General features: G+C 43.0%; 1 protein-coding gene and 1 non-coding gene across 2 annotated transcripts; both read right to left on the bottom strand.

The window, feature by feature from the left end:
* Positions 1–3,897: 3,897 nt before the first annotated feature.
* rps20 (ribosomal protein S20) lies at positions 3,898–13,679 on the bottom strand. The gene is made up of 4 exons (XM_043688385.2): positions 13,523–13,679; positions 10,070–10,169; positions 8,587–8,660; positions 3,898–4,122 (listed from the first exon to the last, which is right to left on the bottom strand). Exons 1-4 carry the CDS (start codon positions 13,523–13,525, stop codon positions 3,940–3,942), a joined length of 360 nt encoding a protein of 119 aa, XP_043544320.1. The 5' UTR covers positions 13,526–13,679; the 3' UTR covers positions 3,898–3,939.
* On the bottom strand, positions 8,722–8,785 carry LOC122549629 (small nucleolar RNA U54). The gene has a single exon (XR_006311623.1). It is a non-coding gene; the product is annotated as a small nucleolar RNA U54 (small nucleolar RNA).
* Positions 13,680–16,333: the final 2,654 nt, after the last annotated feature.

Below are 16,333 nucleotides of genomic sequence, written 5' to 3'. Positions count from 1 at the left end.
GGCGATGGCCAGCAGAGGGGACATAGCTTTAAATGGAGGGGTGATAGATGTTGGACAGATGTCAGAGATAGTTTCTTTACTCAGAGTAGTAGTGGTGTGGAATGCATTGCCTGCAACAGTAGTAGACTCGCCAACTTTAAGGGCATTTAAATGTCATTGGATAGGCATATGGACAAGAATGAAATAGTGTACATTAGATTGTTGCGCTGACCAGTGGAATCAAGGGCTGAATGTTCTACATTCTATGTTTCAACATCAAGGCATATAAGGCTATGGAGTTAGAGTAGTTAGACGATTATTTTTGACCGGTGCAAATACGATGGATCTCTATGATTTTACAAGTAATTCCCTGCTATGATTAAGTAGCTATGATTGAATCTGAATGAGAGCACTCCTAACGAGCCAAATGGCCTTGAAGGTTGCAATCACTAAATCCCAAGGGCTGATGAAGGAAAGTTCACTTTTTGTCAGTCACACTACATGTAATTTATGACTCTGATAAGAGCTTAAAAAGTTTTAAATAGCAAGTTTTTTTTAAATGTCTGTGACTTAATTCAATGTATGCACTTCTTGCTGTAAACCTATTAAAGCAATAACACCACCATTTTCAACTTGTCACTGGTTAAATTAATATCACTTTCGCAAATACACTTAAGAATGGAATCAAATTATTTGCAAAATTAGTTATTTTGCAGACTATAACACTGCAGGTAAAGACTTCAGCTAATTTAATGTAGACAATAACAGTAACAGATGTCGTGGAATCTTTTACAGCAACCGTGGGCGGCACAGTGGTTAGCACTGCTGCCTCACAGCGCCTGAGACCCGGGTTCAGTTCCCGCCTCAGGCGACTGACTGTGTGGAGTTTGCACGTTCTCCCTGTGTCTGCGTGGGTTTCCTCCGGGTGCTCCGGTTTCCTCCCACTGTCCAAAGATGTGCAGGTCAGGTGAATTGGCCATGCTAAATTGCCCGTAGTGTTCGGTAAGGGGTAAATGCAGGGGTATGGGTGGGTTGCGCTTCGGCGGGTCGGTGTGGACTTGTTGGGCCGAAGGGCCTGTTTCCACACTGTAATGTAATCTAATCTTAATTCGGCAGAATCTTCAAAACTCTAGAATGAGCCTTGAATCTATGACACCCTGATCTGACTTCTATTAGTGAACTAATTCTTTACTAACTAATGAATGTCATGCACCGGAATATAGCTTCAACACATTTTTCACAGAAGGAGGGTTGTTCTATTTAGTTGAGAAAAAAAATGGACATTGCTTGCAAAGCTTGGCAGAATGTGTGGTGGAGAAAGCAGTTAACGTTTCAAGTCCAGTGGCTTGTCTCGAGTCTGCTTTCTCCCCACAGATGCTGATACGAGTCCTAGAGATGTACAGCACAGAAATAGTCCCTTCAGTCCAACATATCCATGCTGACCAGATATCCTAATTTAATCTAGTCCCATTGCCAGCATTTGGCTCATATCGCTCCAAACCCTTCCTATTCATGTACCCATCCAGATGCCTTTTAAATGCTGTAACTGTACCAGCTTCCATCACTTCCTCTGGCAGCTCATTCCGTACACGCATCACTCTTATGCTAAAAAACTGAACCTTAGGTCCCTTTTAAATTTTTGCACTCTCATCCTAAACCTATGCCGTCCAGTTCCAGACTTCCCCACCCCAGGGAAAAGACCTTGTCTATTTACCTTATCCATCCCCCTCATGATTTCATAAACCTCTTCCTCCAAAAAAACTAATTAATTTAAAAATATGATTCGGTCTTAGAAAGATGAATTCTCAATGGTAACATTGACTGACTAGCATATGGGAAACGGGTTTCCTTATCATTTCGGAGCAGATCCAAGTTTGAAATCATTTAAATCAAGCTGTTAAGATTAGTTCCCAGTATTTTTTTTTGCTTTGGATCTTCCTTCCCACAACCCATCTTCTGCATAAATACTGGCATTTTCCAAATTACCATTAGTTCTGAAGGGTCACTGGACCAGAAACACCAACTCTGCTTTGTCCCCACAGAAACTGCCTGAGGAGGTTTTTTTTAAATCAATTTGTTTTCTTTCAGATTTCTAGCATCCATGTCTTTCAGGCTTTTGTTGTTAAATCAAACTACTGATTCAAAGATCTCTAATAAAAACTAGCACTATGTTCCCTCATCAAGCTTAATTGTGGCATTTAACTGTGCTGACCTCAGACTGTAGCTACAGATTATTTTTGCTAGGTAGTTCAATTAATTATTTATCACATTTAATCTAATAAAAGGCATGTTCAGATGTCATTTATTTGATTAGATTACATTACAGATTAGATTACATTAGTGTGGAAACAGGCCCTTCGGCCCAACAAGTCCACACCGACCCGCCGAAGCGCAACCCACCCATACCCCTACATTTACCCCTTACCTAACATTACGGGCGATTTAGCATGGCCAATTCACCTGACCTGCACATCTTTGGATTGTGGGAGGAAACCGGAGCACCCGGAGGAAACCCACGCAGACACGGGGAGAACGTGCAAACTCCACACAGTCAGTCGCCTGAGGCGGGAACTGAACCCGGGTCTCAGACGCTGCGAGGCAGCAGTGCTAACCACTGTGCCACCGTGCCGCCCAAAGGAGTTCATGCCCTGAAGCGTTAAGAATTAATGAGGGAAATAATCTATCAGAACAGATTTTTTTTTGTAGTTACAATCCAACTACATCCTAGATTGGAAATTATTCTTCTTGAAGTATGAAATCCAAGTTCAGGTGATCTCTAACTAACAAATGTGGGGAAACCACAGGTTTCATAGGTGAGCAATTTTTCTCCGTTCATTTTAAACATGTTTACTTTATTCAAAAGGGAATTCAAAACCACCTTAAACATTCAAGTGGTTACAGTACATGGTCTGTTTCTGTACTATGACTCTTTGATCCAACTCAACCAGACATCCCAACTTGACCTATTCCGATTAGGCAGCATTGGCCCATATTCCTCTAAACCCTTATTCATGTACCCCTTCAATATTTAAAAGGTATCTGGAATTGTACTATCCCGCCCCCTCCAACCCCCCTCAGTTCCTTTGGAAGCTCATTCCATACACAAATCACCTGCATGAAAAAAAAGTAACCCTTCAGGCCCTTTTTAAAATTTTCCCCCTCACCTTAAACCTAAGCCCTCTAGTGTTGGGCTCCCTTACCCTAGGAAAAAGATCTTGGCTGTCCATGCCTCAATTTTAAAAGTCTCTAACATCACCCCTCAATCTCCAACACTACCTACTTGTGATGTTTTAAGTTATAAAAACTTTGCAATGCAATGACATTTGGCAATTGTATGATTAAACATATTAATTTCTCAAACTAGGAGAAAGTCACAAATGAAACTTCAGTTTACATCAAGCATTACAATCAGAATAGTTACAATACTGAAGGAAGCCTCTCATCTGTGCCAGCTCTGCTAGTGCAACTCAGAGTCCCAATCCCAGCCACCTTCCCTCTAGGTTTCAATTTTCAATTCATTTCTGATGTTCATTGACATTGTTTACCATCTACAACATGCTATGCAGTACTTCCCATACCACCAACACCAAGCACCTCACAACGGCAGCAAACATATGGGAACACCACCTCCAAGCCAAACTAGACTTTAAGCCATCATTCCACTGTAACAGGGTGAGAATTCTGAAACTCTCTCTTCTGAAACAGTTCATCAGTTCAAGACAGTAGAACACTAAGGATAATTCAGAAGGGGTAATACATACCAATTTAATGATACTCACATCCCATACTTAACATCTCAAATCAACTGCATTTACCAAAACCTTTCATAATTTTGCTAGCAATATTCATCTTTTGCTAACCACCTTAACTTGAACTCCAATATTCTAGTAATGTTAATTAGATTATGAAAAAGCACCATAGGATTTAAAACGTATTTTATTTTGCGTTTTCCATAGACATTCAAGCATCAGCAATTGTAACCTCTACTTCAACACCAGGCTCAATACTGATGGAGGTAATTTGTTTCACGATTTCAGATGGACTGTGTAAATCAATTAGACGTTTGTGGATCCTCATTTGGAAGCGATCCCAGGTTTTAGAACCTTCACCACAAGGGGTTTTTCTTGTTGTGATTCGCAGAGTCTGGAATAAAGTACAAATACACAATGCAATGATTTATCCATGTTTCAGCAGTTAATATTGAATTTTCACCTGATGAAAGAACACAATGTAACTCTTGGGGCAGAAAGAAAATATGCTGCAAACAAGCTCAAATAATTATCGGAAAGAACAGACTATTGGATCCCTACAATGTGGAAACAGGCCATTTGGCCCAACAAGTCCACACCAACCGTCCAAAGAGTAACCCACCCACACCCATTCCCCTACCCCATATTTATCCCTGACTAATGCACCTAACCTACAAATCCCTGACCACTATGGACAATTTAGCACCGCCTCTTCACCTAACCTGCACATCTTTAGACTGTGGGAGGAAACCAGAGCACCTAGAATAAACCCACACGTGCAAACTACACACAGTCACCAGAGGTTGCAATCGATCCTGGGTCCCTTGCACAGAGGTAGCAGCAGCACTAACCACTGAGCCACCGTGCCACCCTCAATGAAGGTTAGATTCCCTCAGTTACTGCCAGGTATTTAAATGCACACAAAAATCTGACTTTACTATTCACTAAATTTTCTTTCATTTAAGCATTATGACCACGGTCCAGAGAACTGTAGTAATTACAGATAGGTGTATGTAGTTTGCAGTAACCTGGTAAATTCAGCCAATTCATTCATGTCAATGAGACTATTGACGAAAGAGCAATGAGCATGTCAAAAAAAAAAGGATTTTCAACCATGACAAATTCTCAGTTAAGTAAATGCTAAATCAGTTGAGGGATAGCCAACAAGGACGATTGAAGTTCTGCATTGACTCCAAATGGATGCTGGAAATGTGTTGCTGGAAAAGCGCAGCAGGTCAGGCAGCATCCAGGGAACAGGAGAATCGACGTTTCGGGCATAAGCCCTTCTTCAGGAATTCCTGAAGAAGGGCTTATGCCCGAAACGTCGATTCTCCTGTTCCCTGGATGCTGCCTGACCTGCTGCGCTTTTCCAGCAACACATTTCCAGCTCTGATCTCCAGCATCTGCAGACCTCACTTTCTCCAAATGGATGCTACAATCTATAGACGTCTTGCGTACCTCTTCTGTCTAATATAAATATTCAAGTCTGGCTACCATCAACTGCTGCACTAAGGTAGCAGTGTTACACATAGTATTGGGGCTTGTGGCACAGTAGTAGCATTTCAATTTTTGGTCCAGAAGATCTGGATACATGTCTCACCTGCTTCATGGCCCAGCAGGTTGATGTCCCCCCCAACAATGCTTTGGATTCATTCAACTTTTCATTGCAGCTACATTTCTCAATTTATCCAACTGTCAAATAAAATTATTAATTTAAGCATAGTAGTAACAATATAAAGGTAAAATACGGATCACCACACAAGATGCTCAACATCTACAGTGATCAGTTGTTGTCTTTTCACCCTGATTGGATGTTTAGTGTAGTTATCAAACTATACTTGTCAGTTTCTGTTTCTCTGAAAATGAGAGTGTTGGTATAAATCTGAATCTGTTAGTTTATGCTCTGGGAACGTTCTTGTCAGTTTCTGCTGTGAATGTAGATATCCATCTGTATCTGTCTGTTTTAGTTTCTGAATGTATGAGTGCAAGTATCAATCTATGCTTTAGTTTCTGTGATGTCAGTGAGATCAGTTATTGACAATTTACACTAGGTGTCTGAACACATGGAGAAAATGCAGTTTAAACTGGAAAGCACTTTCAAAATAGTTCTGCTGGCATGGTTGAATAACAGGTGACTTTGCTTCCTACTCAAGAATTCTTAAAACACTGAATACTAAAAATAGTTTCACATCACTAATGCCTTAAGGTTTACAGAATCGAACAGTACACTGAACAAATGAGACATTCACTGAAGCTATTGTCCATCAAATAATTAGCTGGTGGCACACCATTGATCTTCTCCATTACTTTTCAAGACTACTTGATGGCTTTCAGACCCTCTATGACAAAGTTAAGACAGACCGGGAGTGCTCAACCATCAAACTTCACATTCCTGTCGTATCCCTAATGGCCAAGAGTATACAGTCTCCTATGGTACAAAATTTGTCAAAATTTAAAAAGTTTTCCTTAGCAATATTCCCAGTCCTGTCCTTGAGGCTTTTTTGGGGGGTTGGGAAAGAGACACTATTAACCTTGCTCGATCCAAGTGTTATGTTTAGGGGCCACATGGTGGCTCAGTGGTTAGCATTGCTGCCTCACAGTGCCAGGGACCCAGGTTTGATTCCAGCCTTGGGCTCCAGTCTGTGTGGAGTTTGCACGTTCTCCCAGTGTCTGCATGGGTTTCCTCAAGTACTCCGGTTTCCTCCCATAGTCCAAAGATGTGCAGGTCAGGAGAATTGGCCATGCTAAATTGCCCATAGTGTTAGGTGCATTAGTCAGAGGGAAATGGGTCTGGGTGGGTCACTCTTCGCAGGGTCGGTGTGGACTTGTTGGGCCGAAGGGCCTGTTTCCACGCTGTAGGGAATCTAGTCTACACAAAATTGATTATGCAGTAAAACATTGGGCAATTCTACTCACAAGACATCCCTCACTCAGACCAAAAATGGTAAATCCTCGGCAAACATAACCTCGACTAGGGAAGGGTATCATACTGGTTAAATCACTTTAGGCAATGTTACCAACGTGCCAAACTTGTACAAGCATATATGTAACAAGTCCTGTACAAGTGCATTCTGATGAATGAGGAATATCCCATAACCTGCCAAAAATCACTATTCCCACACCTACACCATTTTCATTGCAATGCTTTTTTGATGAGCCACACACATTGGCAAAGCTACCTCTTCTGTCCATCCCTAACCACCCTTGGCCACGCCATTTCCCAGGGTAATCAACCCCATTGCTACAGACCTGGAGTGGAGTGATGTAGACTAGACCAGGTAAGGACAAGAGATTTCCTTCACTAAAGCAAACCAGAGGATTACCTGCACCTCCACACACATCTTTTACTGCATCCGTTGCACCCGATGTGGCCTCCTCTATATTGGGGAGACAGGCCGCCTACTTGTGGAACGTTTCAGAGAACACCTCTGGGACACCCGGACCAACCAACCCAACCACCACGTGGCTCAACACTTCAATTCCCCCTCCACTCCACCAAGGACATGCAGGTCCTTGGACTCCTCCATCACCAGACCATAGCAACATGACGGCTGGAGGAAGAGCGCCTCAAGGGATGAACTCAGATTTCACCAATTTCCTCATTTCCCCTACCCACACCTTGTCTCAGTCCCAACCCTCGAACTCAGCACCACCTTCCTAATCTGCAATCTTCTTCCTGACCTCTCTGCCCCCATCTCCACTCCGGCCTATCACCCTCACCTTAACTTCCTTTCACCTATCGCATTTCCAACGCCCCTCCCCCAAGTCCCTCCTCCCTAACTTTTATCTTAGCCTGCTTGGCACTCTTTCCTCATTCCTGAAGAAGGGCACATGCCCGAAACGTCGATTCTCCTGCTCCTTGGATGCTGCCTGACCTGCTGCGCTTTTCCAGCAACACATTTTCAGCTCTGATCTCCAGCATCTGCAGTCCTCACTTTCTCCCAGAGGATTTCAACAACAATCAATGACAGTAATGCAGATTAAAAAAACCAAGACCAACTTTATCCTCTTGATTATTTTCACTGGAAAAACTTCCACTGATTTCCAAAGTAGGACATGAACCCATTTCCCAGACCCAGGTCCCCGGATTACTAATACCCCATATCCCATGAATTGCAATATAGCCTGTAGCATGGTAGAATCATCTAGGTCACCACATCCTTAAAGTTCATTGCTTAGATTTAGTAAGTTCAACTACCAGCCTGCTTCTAAAGACATTATCTCCAATCCATTAACATTCTTGCCACACTGGTTTCAAATTTTTAAAAAACACCATTCATTGATTCAGTTTTCCCTCCTAAAACTCCCTACTAAATCCAACCAATACAAAGAACAGACATTTAACACCCTTAGTTAATGTGGATGTGAGACATCTTGATATATAATCTTACAAGTGAGGTCATTGTGCATGTTTGTCAGCAATAATCTGCACAGTGCAATCCTGTGCACCGCAATAAGATACACATTAAATAACTATACACCAATCTTGCTGAGAGTGTTAGACAATTTGCTACAACTCTCCTGCTTTTTTAATGTTGCCATGAGAAAACAAAAAAGGTTCTGCATTTCAGATAATAGCCTAGATTGGTGACAGAACACTGATGTGTCATCTTGTAGTACAGACCTTTTCTACAGACTTAAGCATAATCATTTTCTACCACTCAAGAAAAAAGCGACCTACTGATAAAGCAGTCACTACAACATCCAATGCGATTGAATCCATCCCCATCTCTCCCCTTACAAAAAAAAATCATCAGAGCTCTTCTTTTCCTACAACTTCTGTGGGAAATGTAAAGCCACACACAAAAAAAGTTACATTAAAACCCCTGACTTTTTCTCCCTCTACAGATGACCTTACCTTGGTGGGCATGCGAACAGGTCCCTTGACTTTCAAGTTCTTCTCTTTAGCACCACGAATTAGATCAGCACAAACTGGAGAGAAGTAAAGTTTCAGTCAAGAAAGCAGACACCACATAACTGCCATCTAAAATATAACTGGCTCAGAATAGCGTACAAAACAATCATGCTGATTCATTTACATAATATCATCCTTGCCAGCAAAATTCAATTCTGTTGGAACAATGACAGGCCAAGTGAGGCAACTTTAGTCTGATGTTACAGAAGATGCTTGTTTGGCAGTTTTCTTAAAAAAGACTCATGCTTTTAATGCCAATGATAGTAGTCCCCAATGCTAGTTTATCACTTCATCCAGTCACAAGTGAGAGCAGTTGGTAATAAATTTAAAACAGGGGCCAGTAGGCCAATAAAGGTGCAGTTATTGCTCCGTTATGCAACTAAATGGAGAAGAAAGTTACTGTACAATCAAAACTCCAAATACATATTCTAAAGAATGCATAAAAACAAACTGAATTACAGAATCTCCATGACAAAAGGATGTAACGTTGAATATTGGTTGTGCTGATGCCACAAACAAACATTTGCTACAAGAAACCATCCCATTTCCACAGATGTACTGACTCTATATTTTGTGGACTGCCACTTTTCTGCAGAGGACAGGTTGGACAGTTCCGCTGAACTCAAGAGCGATGCCATCAGGAGTTCTTAACTCCTGGCATGGCCATTCAACAGTCAGATATTGCAAAGTGCAATCCAAAACAAGGCCACAATAGCAATACCCATATGATAACAACAGTTGCAACAGGAGATGAAGGCTGCAGCTGCTAGGGAGATGGAAGTGAAAAGGTGTGGCATTGGAAATGCACAGCCAGTCAGGCAGCATCCAAGGATGCTGGAGAATTGACGTTTCGAGCATAAGCTCTTCATCAGGAACGTCCTGATAATAGCTTATGTTCAAAATGTTGACTCTCCTGCTCCTCGGATGCTGCCTGACCGGCAGTGCTTCTCCAATGCCACATGTTTTGTCTCCCATCACTAGCATTTGCTGTCCTTGCTTTCTCCTAGCGGGTAGGGAGATACCCAGTTGCCATGGTTTCCTTGCTACTGGAAGTAGATCTACTTTCTGTCAAGAACTGAGTCTGGTGTGCAACAACATTCCCACATTAAAAGGTGTCTTGCAAAAGGCATCTACTACAACATGCAATTTCCTAAATGGACAATCCATTCTCATTAACGCGTGATTGTAGATGACTACTGACTTATCTATTTCAGTAGTAAACAAAATTTAAATAAGAGGCTAATAAATGAACCCTGAAGAAGGGCTTATGCCCGAAACGTCGATTCTCCTGTTCCCTGGATGCTGCCTGACCTGCTGCGCTTTTCCAGCAACACATTTTCAGCTCTGATCTCCAGCATCTGCAGACCTCACTTTCTCCCCTAATAAATGAACCTCTCCTCCCCAAAATAACCAAAAAAAAAATTACCTTTCTCGAGTGACTTTACATTCCGGCTGGTCAAAGTAATTCTAATGCGGTGAATTGCAACCTCCTGTTCCACAGGTGCTTTGCCAGAATCTTTAAATGCCTATCCAAATGAAAAAGTGTAAACTAAGCAGTTTTCAGACATTACACGTTTCCCCCAAAGTCAAAAAAACAGTTTATAGACTACCTGCTTATGTCACTATCACATTAAAGATTATAATTCAAAAGGTTTAGTTAAGTTGTTGACACAAATTCCCCTGGTACTCACCTTCCACTATACCAACCTTCACATAAACCAAATCATCCGCCGACATTTCCGCCACCTCCAAAAAGACCCGACCACCAGGGATATATTTCCCTCCCCACGCCTTTCCGCCTTCCACAAAGACCATTCCCTCGTGACTACCTGGTCAGGTCCACGCCCCCCTACAACCCACCCTCCCATCCTGGCACTTTCCCCTGTCACTGCAGGAACTGTAAAATCTGTGCCCACACCTCCTCCCTCACCTCTATCCAAGGCCCTAAAGGAGCCTTCCACATCCAAAGTTTTACTTGCACATCCACTAATATCCCTTATTGTATCCGTTGCTCCTGATGCGGTCTCCTCTACATCGGGGAGACTGGGCGCCTCCTAGCAAAGTGCTTTAGGGAACATCTCCGGGACACCCGCACCAATCAACCACACCACCCCGTGGCCCAACATTTCAACTCCCCCTCCCACTCTGCCGAGGACACGGAGGTCCTGGGCCTCCTTCACCGCCGCTCCCTCACCACCAGACACCTGGAGGAAGAACACCTCATCTTCCGACTCGAAACACTTCAACCCCAGGACATCAATGTGGACTTCAACAGTTTCATTTCTCCTTCCCCCATCTCACCCTAGTTCCAAACTTCCAGCTCAGCACTGTCCCCATGACTTGTCCAGACTTGTCCTATCTCCTTTTCCACCTATCAACTCCACCCTCACCTATCACCTTCATCCCCTCCCCCACTGTACTCTATGCTACTTTCTCCCCACCCCCACCAGCTTATCTCTCCACACTTCAGGCTCACTGCTTTTATTCCTGATGAAGGGCTTTTGCCCGAAACGTCGATTTCGCTGCTCCTTCGATGCTGCCTGAACTGCTGTGCTCTTCCAGCACCAGTAATCCAGAACTTTTACTTCCTCTCTAGCCATCAGAGAAATGCTAGAGAACTGGAGACTAGCCAACATAATTCCACTTTTCAAACAGGGTGGTAAAAATGAACCAGGAAAATTACACAGACTGATGAGTCAGGTCAACAACAGGAAAACAAAAACTGAAGAAACAAATTAATACTACTTGGATAGTCACCATGGCTTTGTCACTAGGAGTTTACATCTAACAAACTTATTTGAATTTTTTGAAGTGTATGGATGAAGGAAATTTAGTTGATGTATCTTATATGGATTTCAGCAATGCTTTTGACAAGATCCCACACAGGAGTCTGATTGAGAAGATGAAAGCACATTAAGTGAGGGAAACTTGGTGAGATAGATCTGGCTTAGTAACAGGACAAAATAGTGGTGCCTCCAACAGTGTACATGGATCAGTGCTGGGATTCTGTATAGCCGAAAATGTGGGAGCAGGGCAGGCAGGTTCAGCCAATTTGCAGAGTGGTTAATAGCAAGGAAGATGATTGTAGGTTTCAGGAAGATGTACATGGGTTGGTCAGATAAGCAGACCCAGTGGCAGATGGTACTTAATCCTGATAAGTACCTGATAAGGTGATGCACTTTGGATGAAGAAATAAGATGAGGGAGTATTTAATGAATGGCAAGACACTCTGTAGCTTGAGGTAATTATTCCACAGATTCTTGAAGTCAGAGCACATGAATAGAATAGTTAAAGCAACAAATGAGATTTTTGCTTTCATCAGTCATAGCATGAAATATGAGGCCAAAGGAGGTAATATTAGAGTTGTACAGAGCATCAGTTAGGCACAGGTAATAAAGAGAGGGTTGCAAGTATGTTCATCAGGATGTTGCCTGGATGGAGAAATTGAGCTATAAGAAGAGATTAGATAGACTTGGATTATTTTAAGGGAAGAGAAGACAGGGGGTGGCATGACGGAGTTGTCCAAGATTTGGAGGGTATGGAAAGGGTGAATAGAGAGCAGCTGATACAAAGGTCAATCATGAGAGGGCATTGTTTTAAGGGGCAGGATTGGGGGTGGGAAGAATGATGGATATTTCCCATTGAGTAGATGGTGGGAATGTGGAAAGCATTGTCTGAAAAAGCAGTGGAGGCCAAAAGCCTCTCGATCTTAAAAAATATTTAGATGTGTACTTCAAGCATCATAACACTCAAGGATATTAGGACAAGTGCAGGAATTTGGAATTTAATGAGTTATGTTGGTTCAGACATGATGGGCCAAAGAGCCTTTTCTGTACTGTATGAATCAATGAACAGTTCACCTGTAACTTTGATTAGATTCCCTACAGAGTGGAAACAGGTCCTTCGGCCCAACCAATCCTAAGAAGAGCAACCAATCCAGACCCATTTCCCGATGATGCACCTATCACTATAGACAATTCACCTAACCTGCACATCTTTGGCTTGTGGGAGGATGTCGGAGCACCCAGAGGAAACCCACGCTGATGCTGGGAGAATGTGCAAACTCCACACAATCACCCAAGGCTGAAATTGAACCTGTGACTCTGGTGCTGAGGCAGCAGTGCTAACCACTGAGCCACCCCAACCTGGAAAATGAATAACACCCCTCAGGAATCCTCAATACAATTCTTTCTTTTGATATTTAAGTATACACAATAAAAACTGAATTTTAGTCAACTTAAATCTAAAATTTTAATCAACTTCTTGTAGTAGCAGATTGTGTAAAAAAAGTGTAAATATAGACCTTAGTGTTTAGCATTGTAACCTCAGTTAAAACGTGCCAACTAACGAAACAGCAAATTGAAGCAAAGCGAAAAACATTAAGCAACGTCAGATAAATTGCAGATGCTGAATCAACATGAAAGAAACGCGCTGTTTTAAATAGGACAGATCTGTCTGATCAAGTCGCAAGGCAAGGAGTTCAAGATGATCCAAATATGAACCCACACGGTAGGGTAAAGACGATTGTCTCGCCATAGATTGCTCTGAGCTACTGAAAATTCAGGCTGTTTTTTTTAAACCACGGAACGAGGCCTTTGTATCCGCGCTGGTCGTGTTTCAAATCCAATTTCCAATACTTAATCCACAGCCTTGATTGCAGCTCACAACTTATTTAATTAGCGCATTTCATTCAATCAACGCTTATTCCGCCTTTCCGTGAAAATAAGGGCGAGTTGGCATCCAGCGAGACAGCGAGGCAGCTAGAGCGCGGCCACAGCACATGGACACAGCAAACACCATGACCAAGGCCGCAGGCGTACTGCGCGCGCTCGCTCGCTCCCTGCCTGCCCACGGCCCACTGCGCGACTCTCACTCTCACCATGGTAAACTCCTGACCAACTTATCCGTCGACTTTTAAGACACTGAAAGTGAACGAACAGCGGTGAGTCAGGAGCGTACCAACCAGGACAACCTCCTACTCCAACTATCACAGCTGAAAAGGAAGCGTTGCTACGTCAGCGACGTTTAAATACTGAGCCTACGCCCACTGCCTGAGACGGCTTCCAGAAGGTGGGGCGAGTGTTTTCGTTGGAGGAGGCGGAGCTGACCGAGTGTAAAACCCAGGACTTGGAGACGGAGCGGGCGGAAATCCGCTCCGACGCCGTGAATTGCCTGATACGCCCTTTGACAGTCAGAGTACCAAACGTCCCTGAAGCCTAGACATGAGAGCTGAGGAAGTGGGTGACTTGAATTCTCTAATATGGGAGTCAAATACTGCATTTTATAGAACAATGATACTCATAAGGACTTTTGCAAACATTACTATGAATAGCTGATAAAATAAGTTGTCGAGATTGATATGTGTGCTTTTGCTGAATACACGCTGGGCCCCATACAATAGGTACTACCGTCCTATACCATTTAGGGTAAAACTCTGGCTGTACTGCTAGCGACGGCTCGCTAAAAGTCCAGGCTCCAGCCATCACAACTGCCACCGACATCATTCCGCCTTCGAAAATGAAGAATAAGAAAGGATGAATAAAATATGTAGAGAAAACAATCTTGCCGGACGTTGTGTGCTTTGTCGGCGCCATCTTGGAGAGATAAGTATCATACTCGTTCTGGTTTTCAATACTGAGCTTCACTCTCAGAAGAACAGTATAGCACAGTAACAGGCCCATCCACGCTGTACCGATAATATGATGCCGTCTAAATTAAAAACCTTTTGCCTCTACGCAGTCCATATCGACCTTATATCTGTATAGGTGCTCCTTAAACATTGCTGTTATATCCACTTCTACCACCTTCCAGGCACTATATGTAAAAAGACTCGCCTCTCATCTCCTTTAAACTTTCCCCTTTCATCTTAAACCTATGTCTCATTGTAATTAACATATCTACCCTGAGAAAAAGACTTTGCCTGTCCATTCTATCCACGCCTCTCAATTTTGTAAACTTCTTTCAGACCGCCCCTCAGCCTCGAACATTCAAGTGAAAATAAACCAAGTTTACCCAATTTGTCCACATAGCTAATACCCTTCAAAACAACCAGCATTCTGATAAATCTTTTCTGTACCCTGGCCAAAATCTTGTAGTAGTGTGGCAACCAGAGCTACACAATATTCCAAAGTGTGGTCTAACTGAAGTTCAAAACAGCCGCAACACGACTTGATTTTTATATTCTGTTCTGTGACTGATGTGGGAAAGTGTGTCCTATAGCTTCTTCAACTACTGTCTAGGAACTGTGAACCTATATGCCGAGATCCCTTGGTATGTTAATGCTTCTAAGTGTTTGCCATTTACTGTTTACTTCCCTCTCACATTAAACCTTTGAAATGCTTCACTCATATTTGCTAACCAAAGTTTTGCATTGGCATCCTCCACCCATTGGTATCAGTAACATGAGGAAACTATATATCCCAGTAAACAAGACCATTACTTTAAAAGTGATTTAAGTAGCTGAGTTCTGCTTCTCTTACATAGCATTCCTCTATCCTCTTTAGCTATGGACCAGATTATCTGAAGGTGCTGAGTATATCCTAGGATTCTCTGGGAAGCAAGGGAGGAGATTGCAGAGCCATTGGCCTTGATTTTTATGTCCTCGTTGTCTACAGGAATAGTGCCAGAAGATTGGAGGCTAGCAAATGTGGTTCCCTTGTTCAAGAAGGGGAGTAGGGATAACCCTAGTAACTATAGGCCGGTGAGTCTCACTTCTGTTGTGGGCAAAGTCTTAGAGAGAATTGTAAGGGATAGGATTTATGAACATCTGGATAGGAATAATGTGATCAAGGATAGTCAGCATGGTTTTGTGAAGGGCAGGTCGTGCCTCACAAACCTTATTGAATTCTTTGAGAAGGTGACTAAGGAGGTGGACGAGGGGAAAGCAGTAGATGTGGTGTATATGGATTTTAGTAAGGCGTTTGATAAGGTTCCCCATGGTAGACTACTGCAAAAAATACGGAGGTATGGCATTGAGGGTGAGTTGGAGGTTTGGATTAGGAGTTGGCTGGCTGGAAGAAGACAGAGGGTAGTAGTTGGTGGCAAAGGTTCATCTTGGAGTGTCGTCACTAGCGGTGTTCCGCAAGGATCTGTTTTGGGACCATTGCTGTTTGTCATTTTTATAAATGACCTGGAGGAGGGGTTAGAAGGTTGGGTGAGCAAGTTTGCGGATGATACGAAAGTCGGAGGGGTTGTAGACAGTGAGGAAGGATGTGGCAGGTTACAGCGGGATATAGATAAGCTGCAGAACTGGGCAGAAAGGTGGCAAATGGAGTTCAATGTAGCTAAGTGTGAGGTGATTCACTTTGGTAAGAGTAATAAAAACATGGGGTACTGGGCTAACGGTCGGATACTTGGTAGTGTGGATGAGCAGAGGGATCTTGGTGTCCATGTACACAAATCTTTGAAAGTTGCCACCCAGGTAAATAGTGCGGTGAAGAAGGCATATGGCGTACTGGCTTTTATTGGTAGAGGAATTGAGTTCCGGAGTACTGAGGTCATGTTGCAGTTGTATAAGACTCTGGTGCGGCCGCATCTGGAGTATTGTGTGCAGTTTTGGTCGCCATACTATAGGAAGGATGTGGAGGCACTGGAACGGGTGCAGAGGAGGTTTACCAGGATGTTGCCTGGTATGGTAGAAAGATCGTATGAGGAAAGGCTGAGGTACTTGGGGTTGTTTTCATTAGAGAAA

Source organism: Chiloscyllium plagiosum, unplaced genomic scaffold (assembly GCF_037043375.1).
Source record: "Chiloscyllium plagiosum isolate Xiang-an unplaced genomic scaffold, Cpla_swu_hap1 HiC_scaffold_4, whole genome shotgun sequence".
NCBI classification, from domain to species: domain Eukaryota; kingdom Metazoa; phylum Chordata; class Chondrichthyes; order Orectolobiformes; family Hemiscylliidae; genus Chiloscyllium; species Chiloscyllium plagiosum.
This window is presented reverse-complemented; position numbering and strand designations above follow the sequence as displayed.